The 21,859-nt window shown below is 40.8% G+C and overlaps 2 protein-coding genes across 2 annotated transcripts in view; one reads left to right on the top strand and one right to left on the bottom strand.

Annotated features, from left to right (window-relative positions):
- Positions 1–3,273: 3,273 nt before the first annotated feature.
- Positions 3,274–7,053, top strand: LOC109486088 (uncharacterized PE-PGRS family protein PE_PGRS20-like). Its single transcript, XM_019789773.1, has 6 exons — positions 3,274–3,342; positions 4,032–4,125; positions 4,326–4,772; positions 5,271–5,444; positions 5,936–6,019; positions 6,431–7,053. Exons 1-6 carry the CDS (start codon positions 3,274–3,276, stop codon positions 7,051–7,053), a joined length of 1,491 nt encoding a protein of 496 aa, XP_019645332.1.
- A 3,848-nt stretch (positions 7,054–10,901) lies between these two features.
- LOC109486190 (RAB6A-GEF complex partner protein 1-like) overlaps positions 10,902–21,859 on the bottom strand; it is a 54,183-nt gene continuing 43,225 nt past the window's right edge. The window contains exons 34-35 of the mRNA XM_019789906.1: positions 14,085–14,273; positions 10,902–13,051 (exon numbers count right to left, since the gene is read on the bottom strand). Coding sequence (XP_019645465.1) covers positions 12,802–13,051; positions 14,085–14,273 — 439 coding nt within the window. The 3' untranslated portion in view covers positions 10,902–12,801. The remainder of the gene's footprint in view (positions 13,052–14,084; positions 14,274–21,859) is intronic.

Below are 21,859 nucleotides of genomic sequence, written 5' to 3'. Positions count from 1 at the left end.
ATTCCGAGCGCGAGCAACATCTACAGGAATGGCCCACGGCACGGTGACACAGAGCAGCACAGCACACCCCACACCATCTACACCTCACCAACCGAGGTTCAGACAAGCAAGCCTACAGTCCTGTATGAAGATTTCGTGGACACTGGACCTCTCCACAACTACTGGAGACGTGTCGAGCCTGAGCCGCTGAATTAATGACACTGAAAAATGGAAATGTACGAAAACTTTAGACTTCTAAACAAAATGGCATGGTGGAACCTCTACAAAATACCGCAAGATTCAGTCTCAGACAATTACAAAAAGAAAAGTTGTGTTAACCCAAATCATTCACTGAACAGCACAGGCGGTCTTTGTCAAGAAACGGGCCAATCGACCACATCACTACGACTCAAATCTTACCAGGGACAAATCGATGATTTAACACGAATTATAACTTCGGACAAATAAAATCAGAGATTAATCAAACATTAATTTATGATAAGATATATGAAAATTAAGAAAGTCAAGAAGAAATTCAAAGCGGCTGCTAACTGACACAATTACATTGCATTTCATCATCCACACATTTCTGAGAAAGGAATACAAGAAAGTACAATCTGATTTAGGTATCTAAGACAATTGATACATAGAAGACATGCTGTTCCAGTAAAATTTTATCAACTTACACAGGTGCCTACAAAAGGTCCTATGGTATTGCAAAGGGCTCTCACTTTGACTCTCAGAAGGCCTTTTTAATCTCTAACTGCGGGCTGCTACAATGGACTTAATAAAATCTTTCAGCAGTGCTGTGCAGCAGTTGTAGTCACGCACGAGTGCGTACAAACTGCAATCAAATCAACAATACCAGTAACTTCGGTGTCTTTTAAAAAGGGTGTTGACGACGTGTACATATCAGAACATTAGTCTACTATTTCACGAAAACAAAATAGCACACCTTACACATCAAAGCGCGCATGTCGTGAAATGTCAAAAGTTACATAACTTTTATGTATATTCAACGTCATCAATCACACTGTTGTTTGTGAATGTTATGGACTGTGTAACTATTACCTGTCAGTAGGGTAAAATGTCTGGGCAGGAACAGTCTGCGTCTACCCCGCCCTCGGGGCCGGGGGTCGAACAAACCGGGGACCTTCCATCCCAAAGCCCTTCCGGGCATCGGAGTGGTGCAAGCGGTGGTGAAAACCACCACTATGCAAATTGGAAAGAGTTCGAAGCGTCTACCGATCCATACCAAGCAGCCGAGGAGGTGAAGCTACGGAAGCTCGTGCCTCTTCTATTGGGGGCTCGACGGCGCCAAGCTAGACCAGGGCAAAACGCCAACCAACTTTTCCAAGAGGGGACTGATGCCAGAGACCTCAAAATATTACGTGACCCAGGGAAAGTATCAACAGGTAAACGATTGTTTTCCCTACAAACGCATATGTGCGAAAAATAGTTTTAAGACAGCAAAAATACATGCCAAATAGAATTTCTATCCTTGAGGATATGGCTTACGGGAAATAGGTACAAACCATTACTATCTTGACACTAGTAGCATCTGCTGCTACATGTGTATTCGGCAGTGGCAGTCACTGCAATTTTCTCTTTGTTTTGGTGTTCTCGAGTTATTCATGAAGATTTGAGATTTTGATGATTCTTTGAGCTTACGAACGAGCACGGAGTCATGTAGGAATGAAAATTACTGGGCACACATCATGACTTCACATGTATCATTACTAAAAAGAATGCTACAATGCTATTATGCTTGGCGACAATCCTTTAACCCTATGTAGACGGGGGGGGGGGTAAAAGTGCCCGCGCAACCTTTGATGTCGGATAGCATCCAAACGGCTTGCGCTAAGACCACCAAACTTAGTGACTTTTCCTAAAATATTGTAGATACGGTTTTTAATAATCACATATATACATGAAGTAAATAACTGAGCTAGTGATTAACATTGGATCTTTTTGGAAAGTAAAATTTATGGTGAGGGACAACTAAATTTTTTAATTGGAATTTTTTAATTGGAATCTATGGTGAAACCATATAGGTAGTAACGGTAGTTAAAACCCAATTTACCTTTTTTCAAACCTCCAAAAGTCCTTACCCCCACAGCAAAGCTGGACTTCCTGTTACAGTTAGGCCACACCGCCTTAATTTTATGGATGACATCCTCTGAAGACCCCCAAACTAGTGCGCGCGGGCGAAAAAAAGAAAAATACGGCCAAAAATAAAAATGGTACTAAACCACAGGAATACAAAGCCGGTATTGTGAATTTGACGCATTACATAGCGACGTATACGACGCACATGCTGGCTTTTTGCGGAATTTATGAATCAACACTGTACGTATGTCGTGGAGCATCAGTAGCCTGGGTGCCGTCCTCCAGAGTTACCATAGGCTCCGTTGTCGCTAATCACCATGGACTGCCAGACGCCTCGGAAGACGTGATCTTTTTTTTTTTTTAGAACAGGCGAAAATCAATGCGCGCGCGGATGTCATCCATAAAATTAAATCGGTGTGGCCTTACAGCCGTAATATGAAAATGATACCAGTATATCACCCCCTGTCCCAGTTGGTCAGTCCATCCAATGAAGAAGTATCTAGAGGCCAATAACAGGTCAAACCATGCCAAAGGTAATAAATTTTGGGCAGGTTTTAAAATAACACATTCTTCTGCCCTTCTTGCCAACAAAACCTGCGTTTTTTTATCAGCTGGGTACAAGTTGCCCAGGAAATAGAAATGTTTAAGACAGAAGCCCCTAAAAAATCGTTTGCCTTTTCTGCGCATGCCGAATAATAAGTGGTCCCTCCCCTTATAATATCATCAACAATTCTGTAAGAAACAGGAGGAGCCAGTAAAAACCCTTCTGGTCCCGGACCGGGGTTCGAACCCACGACCTCCCGGGCACCAGAGCTTCATAACCAGACGCTCTAACCACTCCGCTAAAAGGTCTAGACCCATTTGCCGGATCTGTTGGTATCGCCTATAAACCCCCCACTGTTACACTACTCCCCCTTTTCTTTTCAAGATTCGTCCTCGAATCTTCCAAATCCGACATCCCTGGAGCGGCACTCTGCGCCAGAACTCCCAGGGCCGGTGTGGGAACCACTGTAAGAAACAGAGGCAAGCAGTAAAACCCCATTGGTCCCGGGCCGGGGTTCGAACCCACAACCTCCTGGGCCCCAGTCAGACACTCTAACCACTCGGCCGAAAAGGTCTAGACCCATTTGCCGGATCTGTTGGTATCGCCTATAAACCCCCCACTGTTACAATTCCTCAACAGACATGGCAGACCTATCAAGCGGCCATGTTGTCTGTGCCTACCGACATTACATCATTCCCGCCCTGTCAGTGGTAACTATGGTTACTGTTCAACTCGTCCTCATGATGTTTCTCACTGCACAGCTCCACGACCATATAGAGGTACTTAAATTTTTATCACGGTGTTTAAATGTTCAGAATACATGTCTTGATTACAAATGTCCACAGCATATGTATAACATTCTGTATTGTTTCTGACTATAGAATTCTACTAAATCTATACATATTGAAGACAGCTTTTGTTTTGTTTTCTTGATTACATTCTCAGTTCTCACTGATAAAAGACTAATGGCGAAATTGCTTCAAGAACTTTAAAGCATTGTCCAGACGTATCATGCTTGATAAGTGATAATAAGATGCACATAATGTCAAAAATATTTAAGAGGGGGATGAGAAAATATATTGATGCTTTTAAGTGTTTGGTATCATGAAACTCCTATATCAAATATTCGGTATCTTCAAAACTCGAGTTACGCGTGGAAGGGAATGCAACTAATTGCAATCATAACACCTGCATCTAGTTGTCCTGGGAAGACCTCTGGAAAGTGCACAGTTTCCTTGCAGTCATTTCACAAGAATGGTAGTTGAAGTACTAATTCAGGGAGTGAAAATTAGTTTGAAATACAAATAATTAGACGATCATTTGTGTACATGAAAAAAATCTAAAATTTATGGTGGAGGTATGAAGTTCTTTTGTGTTATTATTTACTTGGTCTGTACAGCTGGTGAACATTACTGTGGACGCTCTGAAGCAAAACATGGACAACCGAACTGCTTTCCTTGAAGAGCGTCTTCACGACCTGAACAAGATTTTAGGTAAGTCGATCTGAAGTTACATGAAAAGCATGATACATAGACCTATAACCTATTAATCATATGCTGAACATGTTCTTGATATATATTGAATGATTTCTATGGTGTTTTCTTTTAATTTATGCACTTACAATACGTAGTAAATTTGCAGTGATTCCTCTACGACTAGGTTCTTGTATGTTTCAGATTTCCCTCGTGGCCAGGCATTTGCAAATTTAAAGTGTCAAGTCGGTGCACCTGGGCCAGCTGGACCGATGGGACCTCCAGGAAAGGGTGGACCGGCTGGGCCAGTTGGTCTCCAAGGAAAGAGTGGGCCAATGGGATCAGCTGGACCGATGGGTCCCCCGGGAAAGACTGGGCCAATGGGGCCAGCCGGGCCAATGGGGCCCCCTGGAAAGGGTGGGCCAGTGGGTCCTTCAGGAAAGAGTGGACCAATTGGGCCGGCTGGGCCAATGGGTCCCCCGGGAAAGAGTGGGCCAATGGGGCCTCCAGGAAAGGGTGGGCCGGCTGGGCCAATGGGTCCCCCAGGAAAGGGTGGGCCAGTGGGTCCTCCAGAAATGAGTGGACCAATTGGTCCGGCTGGGCCAATGGGTCCCTCAGAAAAGAGTGGGCCAGTGGGGCATCCAGAAAAGGGTGGGCTGGCTGGGCCAGTGGGTCCTCCTGAAAAGAATGGGTCATCCTGGTCAGTGGGTTCTCCTGGAAAGAATGGGTCATCCTGGTCAGTGGGTCTTCCTGAAAAGAAGGGGTCATCCTGGTCAGTGGGTCCTCCTGGAGAGAATGGGTCAGCCGGGCCAGTGGGTCCCGGAAACGACCAACCCAAAGCCATGGGGTCTACAGGGACGGCCTGGACATGTCGTCCTCCGTGGATGGATGGACCAACGACTCTACCAAGTTATCAGTCTCATACATCCAACCAAAGTAACATACTAAAGCAAATTGTGTAAATTTTAGGGGAATATTTTGATGAGAAAGACATTCTAAAAGAGACAAACTATATAGTATTACGTTCATGTACATGTACACATTGTAACTGCCACAATAGACTTTTTATAAGAAGTACTGCAAAAAGAATTCAATTGAAATCATAACAAATATGGTACCAATGGGCATGTCAAACCGTTAGAATTTTTACCCTCCTTTTCTCTTAGCCGTCGGCTTCAGAATGGCTATATTCACTACCCTTGGTGCTACCGGACGCCGAGGTCCGAAGAACCTGGACAAACCCTACCGTGGACAGGACCACGAGACGATGGTGACCTTAAAGAAGGGGATCCAGTTCTTTATCATCCCTCAGACTGGAAACTACAAAATTGAAGCTGCTGGTGGGTTTCTTTACCTTTAATTTTTTAATTTCTATTTGTTAATCGGGACGGCCGATATCAGTATGTTTCTTTGTACTAACTATAAGTGTGCTGCTAATTTTTTTCTGTATTCATCTTTGTTGCAAATGACAAATTAGTGAACACAGAAGATGAACGACAAAATTCAGAATGAAACACGAGGCTATACTGTAATTTCAAATACTAATGTACTAAACCTATACTTGTTGGGTTACACTTTTTGGACGCCTTAAAAGACGAAGTACTCAAAATTTTCAGCAATGTATTCGCAAGGAGTATACTAGTGACTTGTGAATTTTATACAATTAGTGATACAAAAGCAGAATGCCGGCAAGGACAAATTCAAATAGACCAGCTGTTAAAAAGACGTAGAATACATGTTCTTATGTAGCAATTAGAGAATACATATCCTTATGTCGCCATGTAAGTATCCTTAGTTTACATATTTATATAACTCATGTTTCATTCTGCAGGCGCTGCAGCAGGATGGACCGGAGGGAATAAGTCTAACAGAGGCAAGGGGGCTAAAGTTATGGGGACGTTTTACCTGGAAGAAGGTAGGGATTTCTTGACCTAGACTGCTTTTACTGTGTGATATAAAGAGATGGGAACTTTTGAATGTATATATGGTGTTTGAAGATTATGATGTTTACCTTCGATATTGTTTTGCTCTGTTTCTTCTTTTTCTTCCTCTTCTTCTCCAAACAAACAAAATAAGGTCAATGACCTGAATCAGGCGTCTGCCACCATGGTGACTAGAGTTGCGTTACTTCATGTTGCAATTTTATAGCAAGAGGGATTTAGACTCCTGTCTGACCATTATATGAATGTGTTTGAGTAAGAATTTACAGAGTAGACCATATGCGTGAAGGTAAACATAATGCATTTGCTTCGGAAATGTTACGTTTCAAGGTCAAACGGGTTTTCTCTGAGTTTACATTTGATTGCTGCCGTTTATTTTTTTTCAGGAGATGAACTGAAGATCCTTGTCGGTCAGGAGGGAGAGGAGAACCGTAAGGACCCGGCTGCAGGAGGTGGAGGTGGCACTTTCGTGACAACGTCTGACGATTCGCCCCTTATCATAGCGGGAGGGGGAGGTGGGGGTACCAGGCATAGTTCCCACCATGCGCAGTGTGACGGGACTGTAGATACATCTGGCCAGGCTGGTTATGTTGCTAAGTATCAACCTCACCGTGGTGGCAGCCACGGAGAGGGCGCAATGGAAGGCACAGACGCTGCAGGTGGTGGGGGAGGGGGGCTCCTTACAAATGGCGGCGGGCATCCTTTTCTTTCTCTTGGCAATCGTCGGCGTGGCGGTGGGTCGGCTTTTGTCACAGGTGGTCTGGGTGGGAAAGGAATATTAGATACTAAAGATGGCCATGGCGGTTTTGGTGGCGGAGGGGGAGGGTACGGTTTTGATACGCTTTTTATGGCTCCAGGGGGAGGAGGTGGGTACTCAGGAGGAGGCAGGGGGGGTAATCATCCGACGGCTTGTGGGGGAGGGGGAGGCTCTTTTAACGTAGGCACCAACCAATGTGGCAACAATGGGGTCAACGATGGTCCTGGGTACGTGGTCATCACCAGGATGTAAGACTTGTAGGCCCAGGAGGTTATTTTGGGACATGTGCGAGGCCACAAGGCGCCATGGTCGACGCCATTTTTCTTTCGTTGAATCTGACAAAATACATTGCCATTGACATCTTCTACACTTGAGGAGTATTTAGAGCGCTGCGCACTCACCCCCCCCCCCTGCGTGTTTGACCCCAACCGAGGGGTGTTACGCAGTACTACATCAAGATCAAAATCATTGTTTAATGGCTTGAAGGTCAATTTGCGTTGAGTTAAAAAGAAATCAGAGCCATGTTCCTGGGGTGTTTTCCTCTCTCTAAAAACACCAGATTCTTGTCATCTAAAGCTCCGATGAGATTTACTTTTTGGAATTCATGTTTAGATTTCCTCAATCAAAATATGAAAACTGCAGATCCTATAGAGTCATCCACCTAAATGGATCGGGGTATATGTATTTACATTACCATCCTTTGCTTAAAGAATGCTTAACTCCAATATCATTTTATTGGAACAAACCTAAATACATGCCGATGTTATGTGCATCTGATATTTTTTACATTTACTAGTGATTGTATTTATCATCGTAGACGACAATGTGTAGTTTTGTTGTTGTTGATTTCCATGCAATACACAGAAAACATTGGAGTGTATATTGCTTAGCCAGGCCGTCACTAGAATGACTTTAGTACGTGGTAAATTCTTACGCTGTGCATGTATCAAATAATTTTTCAAAATTCCAGCCTTTCTAATATTTGAAAGCACAATGAATTGTCTAAGAAAACTCAATTTTTTCACTACCAATCATGACATATATGAACTATGTAGCACTGTTTAGTAATATATGATTATTAGTTGTGATAATACGGTATGTATATAGCTCTTATTATTTACAGGACACTTTCTGCTGATTGTGTATTTTTTCAGCTTCAGTTCTTTTCAGTCAAGTCAAAGATTATTTGAAACCTGACATACGGCGATAAGTTGTTCGTCTAAAACTAAAGCATTGTATAAGCTTAAGTATCTTTTTACCTTTTTAGTAACAGGGAAGGTTTTTCCAATGAGTTACACATTGATGAAGCACATTCATTTCATCTGGGCAAGGGATGTTCTCACAAAAGGATAATGCTGTTGGGCGCTTTGTGTGGTTTTGTAAGTTTGAAGTTGCGAATTGAGACCACCAAACTTGTCTGGTAGGGTATTATTAAGAAATTGGCCTATGAAGAGCAACAGTTGAAGTCTATTAATAACGTTATAAAAATGTTTGAAATCTTGAATTTTGTTATATAGAAGTAGAGAACTGGAATGTTATCTGGCACTTGCAGTAATACAATGTAACACACATTTTTGGAGTAATGTGGATTTGGGGTAGAAGTGAGGATTTTGGACATACAGACGGACAAAGAGGAATCGTTGATGATGGTTGTCTCATGTGATAGTTGTAATATTTTTCAAAGCATTATTTGTTGCATAATTATGTAATCATCATCGAGGCGTACGTGGTTAGAGTGTTCGCCCAAGAAGAGGTTATATTATTGGGTCTGTCAGTCCTTACTTTCAATGAGTCTTGCGATGTATGTGAAGTGCCCTATGTACATGTATATTGCCTTTCTTGGTTTAGAAAGACGATGGTTCCATGATAATTATCAGTATGGACTAATATGAAACTTGTATAGACAGTGGTAGGGTCCAAAGGTAACAGTCAGATGGTAGAGAGATAATTAAGAAAAGGTCGGAAGGGAAAAGTGTGGTTGTAATCACGAGGTTGGAGAATAAAGCAACGAAGGGACCAAACAGATTGTCTGCCTTGTGATTTGAGACGTTTAAAATACCATCTGCTTTTCTTTAGTATTCTAAAAAAGATTCCAAAAGCAGAAAATTGAGCATGTTCTGAAGGAATGCAGGGAAATTATATATAGGGTCATATAAAGCTTCAATCAAACCTGCCTAAGACGACCAGAGAAAAGCAGTCGCCGTAGACTGGACGCCTACACTGTAGTTGAACTGGGCGGTGAGGAACGTCTACAGGCCCGAAGGGAGCCCGCCAAAACCACGATATCCTGCACATTAGGCTAGACATTTCCAGGTTATCATAAAACTCCCAATGTGTCTGTCAGATTTCAATCTGAGAGGTTTCTTTGATTTCGTTCAACTGGCAGATTTAGGCCACACCAATGTAATTTGTTCGTTCTCGGGTTCGCCTTTTCATTTTTCTTCCGATTTGCAAAAAAAAAAAAAAAAACGATTCTGGTTCAGAATCAACTCAAATTTAAAATGCTCATATTTTGCCCCCAACAGTTGAGCAAAGTCATTTTCTTCCTGTATATTACAGTGTTTCCATCTATCAATGCAGTGGTTTGATTGAAAGTTCATAATTCATTGTTTAAATACTAACCCAGCCTTTTGTGTTGAGTTCATGGCTCCTATCTATAATATGATGCCTAGACCTGTTTTTAGTTTTTATTCACCCTGTCGCTTCATATTTTTTCTAAAAAAAATCCGAGAACCAACAAATTAAATTGGTGTGGCCTTAATTTATAATAGGAATTACAACAGAACGTCCGGAGCCGCAGCTAAAAAATTATTTTTTAACAATTTAATAATATCGTAAGTCAGAAAAGACAAATCTATTCATTGTTATCATAATTACGAACCAGAAAGCTGATTTTATACAAAACATTTATTTTTCGCATATCCACTTTTGTTGCATTTGTTGGGTCTAAAGACATGAGCAACAATAGCAGGAGACTTAATACAGGACAGGCATATGACATTGGAGTTGCCTCTAAAACTTGACAAGCTGCTAGATACACAAATCCGTGCAAAGTCACGTTAGGTCAGCTGGCTAGTATAACTTGGTGAGACACATACACTTTTTTTTTACAAAGTGAAGAAATTTCTTCACAACCTTTTTCTAGTTCATGGAAACACAGTTTAAATTGATCGAACGACAATCACATAATGCTGTGACACTTGCAACAATAACATCTAAAATCGCCATACTCCTTTCAATAGGGAAAATAAAAAGAAGCAAAGTCTCTCACAGTAACATTATTTCTAAATGCTGTTTTCTAAAAGTACGAGTTAAAAATTGACAGAAAGTTGACATGACTTAGAACACAACTTATCAACAAAACAAAAAAACAGCAACAACTTGCACGTTACATTTATTTTCTGGCAAGATATCGTAACTACCTCTGGAATGGATCTTTTGATTTCTATCTAGTATATCATAGTAAGTCATATAGCTGATACCGTAGCTTTGAATGCAGAACCCTGTCCTTTACTTCAATTGTAAAGTTTAATTAATAAGCGAGTTATTATCTTCTTATAATCATTATTGCAGGTTATGAGTAGTTGATAAAATAGTTCTTTTGTTTACATTCATTAAAATACATTATCACTTTCTTATCTACAAGAAAAATACACTAGCCACGCTTTGACAACATGTTAAAGCTTGGCCGTTTTTGACAAATTTTACATTAAGTCATTTACATGTTTGTGACTGTCATTTACATGTTCGTGACTATTCAAATATCACCTACAGATACATACCGTGTGTCTGTACTTTGGCTTAATTCCATACTCGGCTTAGTGCGTCTATACAATAAGTCTGTGGCTTTGCTTTTGTACAAGCAGTACTCTAGCTGTATAAAAATAGTTGTGAAAAACCTTAACACACTATCAGCATTTTTCTGGGATTGTTAGCGTAATTATACAAATGGGGCAAATTATACCACTTAACCAATATGGCCGTGTTTGTGGTAATTATAGTATATTCCACTACACTGTATCCTACCATGCTAGATGCACTGATAGTGTACACCGTTTGCTGCCATCCATCAGCGAATCAGATGTTCACATTCCTGTTAGTTTATGGTACCAGCCAATCACGCTGCCTATAGATCGTATGCATTGACGAGATTGGCTGCTGGAGGGAAAGTTGGCAGCCAATCATGTTACTGCTTACAGCAATGGGAGTATCCAATTGGATGAGAGGATTCTAATCCAGAGAAAGGACGGATTTCTTCCATTCCTTCAGAACTGTCCTTACCGCATTTCCACAAAATATCCCACACACATATATAACATGTATGCTTTCCTTACTTAGCAGTTCAGTACAATTTATCAAGCAGAGAGTCATGCAGGAATATATCACAACTTTGCATTTCTTACGGCAAATGTTACCTTAAACACACTGTTTGAAACACTGTAGATTTAAATAACTTTAACATCACATTTCCATACAGCTGTGGAGACTTACTGTAGGTTACAGAACAGAACAGGAGGGTCGAAAATAACACTTGTGTTAAAAAAAAAACGACCTGAATAAATGAGATGCAGCTACACCAAAACAAGCAGAGACTTGGCAAAGTCATGATAATATTGCACTGTGGTAAAATTGCTGTCCATTTATGAGTGACATATGACTATATCAAATGACAGAGCAAAGTGCACATATTTACATTATAAAATAGTTGCATATCAGACAGTCTAAATGTTATGTTAAAGTACGTGGTGTATAAATATCACTGATGTTTAGTCTCCAAAACTGTGGGTATACAAGAGAGAGCAAAAGCACAATGTAACAAGCTGCAAGCAATTACTACTAATAGGTTCTGGAGGAAAAACATTGGAATTGAGAAAGTATCATTCTGAAGTATCAAATGCAATAAATATCGTCCACTGTTCACCAACTACTGTAAAAAAACATACTATGTTATTTAGGCATCCTGTGTTTTTGATTACACGTTATGAGTTCACTGTATATAGGTACTGTGCTAAAATTTCTTTATTATTTGTAATATGGCCATATCATTGTTTGGGGGTAGATGGTATTTTGGAATTGGCAGGAAATAGATTCTGAAATAAACACATTTTATGTTTTGAGCAAGATTTTCACACTTTCTCACATTTGCAATGCAACAGAGGCAAATGCACACAGACATGTTGCAGAGATGGTGGCAAGCCCCCTCAGTATATACATGTAGTACGTCCTTAATTCCCGTGTCCAAAACTGGCATTTTGAGCATCACACTTGTATCTGAAAGTGTTTCTAAGTCTAGTGGGGTACTCGAGCAGCCTATGGTTGTGTACAGTTAACCCGAAGTGTACAGCAATAGTCTTGTCTTGTGCACTCTTCCCCAAAAGCTCTGTCACAAGAACCTGTGCTGTTTGGTCTGCTGTCCTTCCTCGACACACGTGTTTCAAAAATCGTATCCACGTGGCGGTCCTGGGACATCCTGTATCCGTCACAAATGAAGTTGTTACTTCTCCTTTACGACTTGTCTACTGTATAATCAGTTTCACTGCGTCTCAAATCACCATCAAGACCTGCAGAAGACGTTCTTGGCTGCTTAGAGCTGTGTACCTAAACCCACATTTAGGTTCAGGTCCGGATTCAAGCCCAGAGGTTTGGGTTCAGTTCTGGACTCGTAAGTCCGGACCTAAACCCATGGCATATACAAAATTGCATGTTGGCAACCTTGCAATGTTGTATGAGCAAACCCGTGACCACATAGCACAGAGGCCGACACATGACGATGCCCACATGATGATTTCTTCATTTTGCAGCACAGATTTAGCAATCTATGGAGTGTTTAAGGTGGTTTGTCCGGAATCGGCTCATGACTTTAAGTTTTTTTCGGACTGGAACCTAAACGTTCTTACAAGTCCGAAACCGGTCCAGCGAACTGGTACACAGCACTAAGGCTGCTTGAAGAGTCCTCTCGAGAAAACGTCAACAGCGTTCCTCGGAGGATGTTCTTTGCTGTCACGACAGCGCACACTGCCCGCCGTCCTGCGGGAGGTCCATCTCCACCACGGATGTCTGCTCCTCGCTCTCCGGGTCCTCCTTGTCGCTGGCGTTTCCATGGAAACCGAGAGCGTGAAAGTCTGCGGAGGTGAGCGACGACTCGGGGGTGGGGATGGGGGTGACCTGAGGTGACCCCTGGATGTCCACGATGCCCGTTAGAACCTCGGCCTGACCGCGGATCACCAGTAGGAACGGCTTGTACCCAGGGCTGAGGGGAGAGGAGGTGGCAATATCTGTGAATCTACTACATCTATCTATAATCTGCTATATCTACATACCATTTGGTCAGCATAGGAACACTAGAATTCAGAGAATATAAGAGTTTTCTTTTACACAATCAAACTTGTCTCACCTTGCTTACATTTCAGTGTGTGTCTATCAGACACCTTCCTCAGAGCTTCTGTCTGGAGTTCTGCTTCTTGCCGTAAGCAACGTGACACAAGTTTCCTATACTCAACCAACCTGATGAAACTATTTTTGGTAGAATTCAGAGATTTCAGACTCCTGGGAAGTGTTTTTTTTTTGGTAAACGTCCGCTCTGCTTCTTGTCATTCTGCCTGACATTTTCCCCACCCACGTGCTTTCAACCTACTCTGAAGTTCACCTCATTTCCTGTGTCTGGCCTTTTGACCTGTCATTCTGCCAGTCAATTTCCCTGTGCTGTTAACCTACTCTCTCCAGACGAATAGAAACAACAACAAAAAATTACAGTCCCCAAACAATAATTTTGTTTTTGGTCCACCTCAGTCAAAGCATGCTGTTTTGTTAGCTAGTACATGTATAGTGTAATGTGGCTTTCGTAGGAACGCTAAGGCCACACTGAATTAATTTTATGGATGACATCCTCTGAAGACTCCAAAACTAGTGCGCACGGGCGAATAGAAAAAATTCCGGCAAAAAATAAAAATGCTACACTATAACACAGGAATACAAAGCCGGTATTGTGAATTTGTGACGTATACGACAAGCCGGCACATGCTGGCTTTTTGCGAAGTTTTGAATTGGCACTGTGCGTATGTACTGAGATCTGGAGCTTCGTGGAGGTTCGAGTGCCATCCCCAAGAGTTACCGCCGGCTCCCTATTGTCGCTGACTAGCATTGACTATCCAGGCCTAGAGCCAGAGCTTTGGAGGACGAGGTCTTTTGTTTTTTTGTAAGGACAGGCGAAAATCAATGTGCGCGCGGATGTCATGTATAAAATTTAGTCGGTGTGGCCTAAGGAAGAGGAAAAACAGTCTCACCACTCGGTGTCAGCCCAGAGTTCCAGGTAGGACAGTCCCTCCCTCATCCTCCCCACCACGTCAATGGGCATGTCCGTCAGACTGGCTGTGTTGACGACTCGTGTTACACCCATGGAGTCCCGCAGGACCAGAGATATCAGCATGGCCCACTCCAGACACCCTGCCTCCAGCATCACATGCAGCAGGTATCTGGGTCAAAATAATGATGGACAGTTACATTTTGGGACCCCATTACCCGTGTCTGACCTTTTGATGTGTCACTTTGCCTATCAATCTGTATCTTCCTTTGATTAAAAAATTATTATTATTTTTTTTATATTCAAACAATTCATGACCAAACATGGCGACGGCACACTCAAGTTATATCCTTTCTTAAAGTTTGTACTATGGCACTTAGGTGTTTCAAATTTGACCCAAAAATGCGATTAACAGTAAACTGTTAATAAAAATTTAATGTGTTGAATGTGACACTATGAATATAAGATAATGGCAAAAGAATACATATTAAACATAACATTGAACATTTCAAAGGTCTACAAGGATTTTTCCTTCCACTGTCAAGTTTCACGGTACATTTAACAACAAGTCATGCATATGAGACATTTTACAGTCTAGTGCTGTGTACCAGTTTGCTAAATTGGTTTTGGACTTGTAAAAATGTTTAGGTTTAAGTCCAAAAAAAATCTTAGCAGCGCTACAAAATTTTGCAGTAAAGATACCCCATTTACCATTGGTTAACATTTTAAAAGTCCCTTCCGTATTTTGTACATGTACATGTCCTGGGTTTAAGTCCAGACCTGAACCTAAATCTCTGGACTTAAATCCAGACCTTAAACTGAACGTTGGTTTAGGTACACACCACTATTTCACACACTGCTACTAATTCTAAATAGTTACTCTGATTAGTGAGGTGTGTTTTTTCACAGAGTGACCACAGTTGGAAACGTTGCCAGGTAAAGTTGTGACTGGCTGTTATAAATGTCTTACCTTCTGTAAACAACTGCACATTGTCATTCAACAGGACTGTTATCACTATTTGCACAGGTTAACAATTAGGAGGCAAAATGTTTGCTGAGGGAAAGTAAGAATAGGGAGTAACCATTTCAAACACAGGGGTGACATCATGAAACAATAAAAATTTGACGGATTTTGAGCAAAAAATTATACCTGGTGATTCCAGTAGACATTATATACATTTTAAAAGTAGAGTTTTAACCCGTTTAGATAATTTGGTATTAGCATAAAGTTAAACTCCCCAATATGGAAACTGCTCCATTTACATAGTATAGTCCTGCTGTAACATCAAGACGGCAAAATGAGGTAAGATGTGGCATTACATTGTTGAGGAAAGTTGTTCCATCAACAGGCAAAAAGCTGGATTTCTAGATGTAAAAAGTGAGTATATCCCTACTGTGTACCTTTACATGTAATTCATGCCTAGTAGTAAGTAGGTACACTACAATTAGCTTCTGTACATTAAGCAAAGAAAGTTTCAAGTACACATGCATGTGCAGGTCAGGAGGCCATTTTGAACATTTGAACATTTGGCCACTTTGAACATTTGGCCATTTTGTTCTGCGTAACTTATTCAACTTTCTGCCATTATTATTAACTGCTTGAAATGTATTTTGTAAAGTTTGCAAAGATTCAATTTTCTTTATTTTTATACAATTATTTATCCCAGAATCAATAGGCAAGACAGGAATCAGAGGACAATAAACCAGAGTAAGAAGTGATATTAACATGAAAATGTACTAAGTATCTTGGCCTGTGATATCCTCTTTATCATCTAAAAGACACAAAAGATTATCAATGCTTCTTAATTATCTAAGTACCTACTGAGAAGAATTACCTGAGACAGAAAGTATTTAATATCTCAAACCCTTTTCTGTACCCGCAGACTCCCTTTAAGTTAACAAGTGGCCTTACTGTGGACTGCATCCACCATGGCTCAACTCTCTGCCCTCACCCGGCTGCTACTCAAGATTTCTGAGAACTTGTCAGAAACAGACGTCAGCAGTCTACGATCCTTGCTAGTCCCTGACATTCTGGGAGCAGCAAGAGTGGAAAATGCAACAGCTCTTGAAATTTTCAACATGCTGAAGGCAAACAACAATATTGGGGAGGGGAATCTGGACTTACTCGTGGAAATTTTAAAAATTTTGGGACAAGGAAGATTGGCAGAGGAAGCAGAGCGTCTCCAACAAAAGCAGAAAGGTGAAGGTTACGTATTGTACTTTGCTGTTCAGCAACTTACATGTAAATGTATTATGAGAAGTACATAATGTTACCAGATGTTTTTATACAAGCCTATTTGATTGCATATTTGACACCAATCCTACAATGGACCATTTTTCTGTTAAAATCAATGAAAAAGATTAAGCATTGAATCTGAGAAGTTTAACCAAAAGATTAACTGTCAAATTAAAATTGGTGTGCCCACTTTGATAAGACAAGCCTTTGCACCCTACACTTCATATGTCTCAATGCATGTGGTGAAGTATTTTAATATTTTAATAAAAATCCATTAATCATGTGTGACACAGTGCTTATAGTGTTGGTGAAATAAAGGAGGCTAAAGGGACAAAGTGTGAAATCGGCTGCACAAGTCCTTTAAAATCTGTTTCTTCCAGAGGGTCAAGAATATTGACATCTACATGTACCCCAGGTAAATTTAAATAAAATTCAGATTTAACCGGGGGTGCTCTAATTCCAACCTATGTTCCGTGCAAACCCATATACCTTTGGTAATAGTTTGTCCAAAAACCTGCGCAACATGAGATATAATATTGACAGATAAAGATCACAACAAATAAAGCTGCACAGCTGTGCATTTAACTTAACTGCAGCACCTTGCACCCAAGCGTAATGGTTCACGAAACTTACGGCAGGTTTTTGGTCACTTTGCCCTTGGAACGTTCTGTCGCAATAGGAGTGCCCTAATTCAACCTACATGTACATGACACATGGCAATCTGTGGAGAGTTTAGAATTTAAAAATACAAAAATTATGACTAAAATAAACAGCTGTTTTTCTGTCCCAAACAAGTCCTCTTTTTACGATTATGCGACTTGCTCCGTAGCGGCTGTTTCAAAATCAAAACTGCATTTTTAACACGCTCGTCAACCCCCGAACAAGCGTCAAATTCAAACAGATTTTTCACTCATCTGTTGTCGGAGCCTATGAACTGGACCAAATTTGTGAGATTACCGTTATCGACACAGAAACTTTGTCCATTCCTTTGGGTATTTATAGGCACATGCACCCATGCATAACGCCGCAATAAGGATTTTTCAAACTAGTCCGGAATTATGGGGGGGGGTGCGGAATAAGGGCACCCCCCATTACACATACATGAACAGACTCAGTTTTTATGTTGATTTTCAGCATCAGCTGTGCAGCAGACAGACTTCATGCATATGAGTGAACCCTACCGCAAACTCCTGCTGAGGAACTATGCAACCCTCTGTCAACAACTTGATGCCAGAAGAGTGCTGGACTACCTACACCAGCGAAGGGTGCTCACAGATGAGATGAGGCAAGAAATCCTGGCCATTCCTGTTTATCAAAGACAGACAAGAAATGGGAGGTTGCTGGACATGATTCTGCAGGGAGATGACAGAGCTTTCATCATCCTCTGTACAGCACTGGAGGATGCTGGGTACCCACATCTCATGCAGGTGCTCACAGGACGGCAACCACAACTCATGCCACGTAAGTATGACTATTGCATGGGAAAATTTGGAATGGGGAAGAAGAATGGGGAAGAAGAAATGTGCTGTATTTGGTCTTGTCTGAGCAAATCTTGGCCCTTTTAGTGACTACCGGTACATTGTATAATATCAGTTCTCTTCAGCTGGACCCAGACATGTCCGGACATGCACCAAGACGCTGTGCCCTTGGGAAAGGCACTTAACACGTATTTCCCCCATCAGTTAGAGAGTTCCTGGGCCCTACTAGGGTTTGGGTTGGCGTTAGAAAGGGCAACCAGCTGTAAAATCTTGCTTCAACAAAAAGACTTGCATTTTGTGCAAGCACATATAAACCCCGGTTTGGGGAAAAATGACATTAAAATTGGATGAAGAAAAAAAAATCATCCAACATCATGGGTGTGGCTAAAACAGTTGCAGCCATTTTTCTGAGGTGACGTCAACTTGTGCATTGTTCAGCTGCTCTTCTTCCAACTTCATTGATGCATAATATTTTCCTTCCACCATCATGACATCTTCCAAGTTCAAATATTACCCCCCCCCCCACCACACACACACTCAATTACAACTGCAATGCACCTGTATTGGTGACTGCAGAAAACTTACAACACTTTGGACATATTTTCATATGAAATGTAACAGTCAACCCTTGAATGTCATAATATCATCCTAGTATAAACCAGAATAATGTCCTTGCTTTTATCATGTAGATTTTAGTTATTTTAATTTTTATACTCTGTTTCATTGTTCTTTCATGTTTGTAATTTGCAATTCACCCCCGGGCACGAATTTGCAATAAACTTCTCATTAATACCCATGTTTGTTTGTAAATATTTTGTATCAACATGATGGTTACTGTAGTTTGTGATTTACAGCAATGCCCGTGGCACTGGCTATCTTCCCTGGCTTTCAAGGGAGGGAATATCGAAGTTTGGATGCATCTATTGGAGAGCAACCTCAGTTACCAGTAGCCATTCAAAGGCATTTATTTGATACTTCCCTAACAGTGTATCAAAGGGAACAGGTTTTCCAACTGAAGATTAAAATGAGGGATGAAGAGCTCAGGGCACTTTACATGTATCAAGAAAATCAAGTTAAATCATTGGAGAGAGCAAAAGCATTTTTGACCCAAGAAAGTTTAGAGAGAAACTTCAATGAGCTTCAGGCTGAAATTAAAGCACAACAAGCCATTATTGTTGGTAAATACAGGGGCTGTGTAATTCTGTTTCTGACGTTTGAGTCTAAACCCAAATTTGCACATTTCTGGGGTTCGTACACGAGCGGCCGTCTGTCTGCCAGCCTATCTGAGCTGCTGATTACTGAAGAGCTGCGGAAACTGGAGGGAGGAGACGAGCTGGTGGTGAAGACACTCGTACTGCAGCAGGACTACATGGCCTGGAGGGACTTCTACAAGAAAGGTACACAGAGGCTTTTTGCTTGATATGGGAATTATTGACACGTTGTCATGAATGTGTGTCAAGGTGTTTGTATTGAGAATGTTAGGGAGGGGGGTTTGATTTCAGGAACGATGGAAGATGCATACCAAATTACATTTACAGCCTTCTTAGGTATAAAATGATATTTGTTTGACAGCCAACACAACAGTATTGTTGACAGCTAATGTGCATTTGTACAACCAGTCACAGGTGATCCACAGCAGTCTGAGGCTCCGCAGAAGGAGTTTTGGCTGTCCCCACTGGACACTTCAAGAAAAACCAGGCGGAAGACGGAAGTCAGACGGAAAATGGTGGCAGGAACAAGCACCCCCAGGAAAGGTATTACACAACTGTACAGTAACAAAGACTTCAATTCATGGAAGAATGTCTGAACTATCAATCCATCTTTTGCCTTTTAAATACTTAATCAAATAGTTAATGATTTTAAGGATTAAGCTTTTAATATCGTCTGATAAACCTATTACTGTATAAATGCTAAATTGTATCCATCAACGTTATTTCTTTTTATACTTATATATATGATAATTGACCAATTGTTTTATTTTGAATTGAGCCCTATTTGTAATCGGAATCCGCAATTCAGCCTGCGGGCTGCGATGGATTTGTATGTCAATAAACCATTCATCATCATCATCATCATCTGATATGGAGTGCTTAACTGCATTTTGTAGGGACATCATCCTGTGAAGAGAAGTCAATTTCTGATTCAAGAGTTAAAATTCCCTTAAATATCTATTTTTATATCATATCTGGGCCGCGATAACGTTCGATAACGGGTTCCGGACTGGGCCATACTTTACGGTACGGCCCGGTCCGGAACCCGTTATTGAACGCTTCCATGGCTTCCATAAAACGATTTGAGCGCGTTTCGCCCTAACAGCGTGTGCCCCTTTCGAAAATTCGAATACAGAATCCGGACGTTGGAATTGATGACAGTTGCATTTTAGGGTTTAGTGGCTACAACGTTTGGCTCATCTTGCATTGAAAGGCGTGTTTTCTTGCCTGCGGCCGTCGGGCGATCCAACCCGCAGTCGGGCCGATACCCTGTGTTTTATTCTATATATACAGTTAAATAAATCAGATCAAGAAGTTATATTATACCCTGAACCTGGGACAGGAGAAGGGCAGTTTAAGAATCCATGCTTCGCCAGTGTACATGTAGATAAAGACAACAATGTGACTGTCATATCTGATTTAGGTGTTTGAATATTTACATATGGAATATTGAACAAGAATGTGGACAATCTTATCAAGTCAGGAGGGAGATCAGCCACATGATATATCTGTGATCAAGACAAAAATTAACTTAAAGATAATTATAAAATGACAAATTTAGGCACATGCATGAAGGTTAGCTCACCGGATTTAAAAATCAGGAGGAACGATGATGATGAAGTTAATCCAACATATGTCAATCAATAATTAACCTTAAAGCTTATATACATGTATACACAATCATGACTTGTAAATAATATGTCATGTTGTAGATTGTCATTAATTTTAGAAGTAATAAGTAGTAATCAAACCCCAATATGATACTGACACCAATTTTGCAATGATCCATTTCTTTCTGTCATAGGGAGGGAACATCAAGGCCATGAAGGACCGTTCAGTGGAGTTTTAGAAATGAGCATTGCAGAGTCTGAGTCTGACATCTTTAATATAAGCAGTGAAGATGATGATGATGATGATGATGACATCTTTGAATCCACAAACCGTGACAACTTCACAGCCTCGGGATGGAAAGGTGCATCACTCAAAACAATGATAATTATAATAGATATATTTTTTGTGATCAAGAAAAAATTAAGATCATTATAAAATGACAAATTGTGGCACACGCATGTTGAAAATTAGACACACTGTGCTAAACATCATGTTTGTTAATCATAATTAACAATTACCAACTTGAAGGTTACCTCACCGGATTTAAAAATCCGGAGGAACAATGAAGTTAATTCACATAATTTATGTTTTTAAATCAATAATTAACCTTAAAGCTTATATAGTATACACAATCATGACTTGTGAATAATATGTCATGTTGTAGATTGTCATTAATTTTATTAGTAATTTAGTAGTCAAACCCCAATATGATACTGACACCAATTCTGCAATGATCCATTTCTTTCTGTCATAGGGAGGGAACATCAAGGCCGTAAGGACCGTTCAGTGGAGTTTTAGAAATGCTCCAAGACAAAGCAGAGTCTGAATTTTTGACACGAATGTGTGTCAAGGTGTTTGTATTGAGAATGTTAGGGAGGGGGGTTTGATTTCAGGAATGATGGAAGATGCATACCAAATTACATTTACAGCCTTGTTAGGTATAAAATCATATTGTTTGACAGCCAACACAACAGTATTGTTGACAGCTAAATGTGAATTTTGTACAACCAGTCACAGGCAATCCACAGCAGTCTGAGGCTCCGCAGAAGGAGTTTTGGCTGTCCCCACTGGACACTTCAAGACAAACCAGGCAGAAGATTGAAGTCAGACGGAAAATGGTGGCAGGAACAAGCACCCCCAGGAAAGGTATTACACAACTGTACAGTAACAAAGACTTCAACTCATGGAAAAATGTCTGAACTATCAATCCATCTGATATGGA

Source organism: Branchiostoma belcheri, unplaced genomic scaffold (genome assembly GCF_001625305.1).
Source record: "Branchiostoma belcheri isolate BF01 breed outbred unplaced genomic scaffold, Haploidv18h27 scaffold8, whole genome shotgun sequence".
Taxonomy (NCBI): domain Eukaryota; kingdom Metazoa; phylum Chordata; class Leptocardii; order Amphioxiformes; family Branchiostomatidae; genus Branchiostoma; species Branchiostoma belcheri.
Note: the sequence above shows the minus strand (reverse complement) of the source record. Positions and strands in the feature narration are given on the sequence as shown.

Bases quoted from the DNA above. Each gene is read 5' to 3' on its own strand.
- LOC109486088 (XM_019789773.1), top strand. From the start codon at position 3,274: ATGGCAGACCTATCAAGCGGCCATGTTGTCTGTGCCTACCGACATTAC. The intron at 4,773-5,270 runs GTGGGTCCTCCT...CTTTTCTCTTAG, and splicing joins AGGGTGGGCTGGCTGGGCCA to CCGTCGGCTTCAGAATGGCT. The intron at 6,020-6,430 runs GTAGGGATTTCT...ATTTTTTTTCAG, and splicing joins GACGTTTTACCTGGAAGAAG to GAGATGAACTGAAGATCCTT.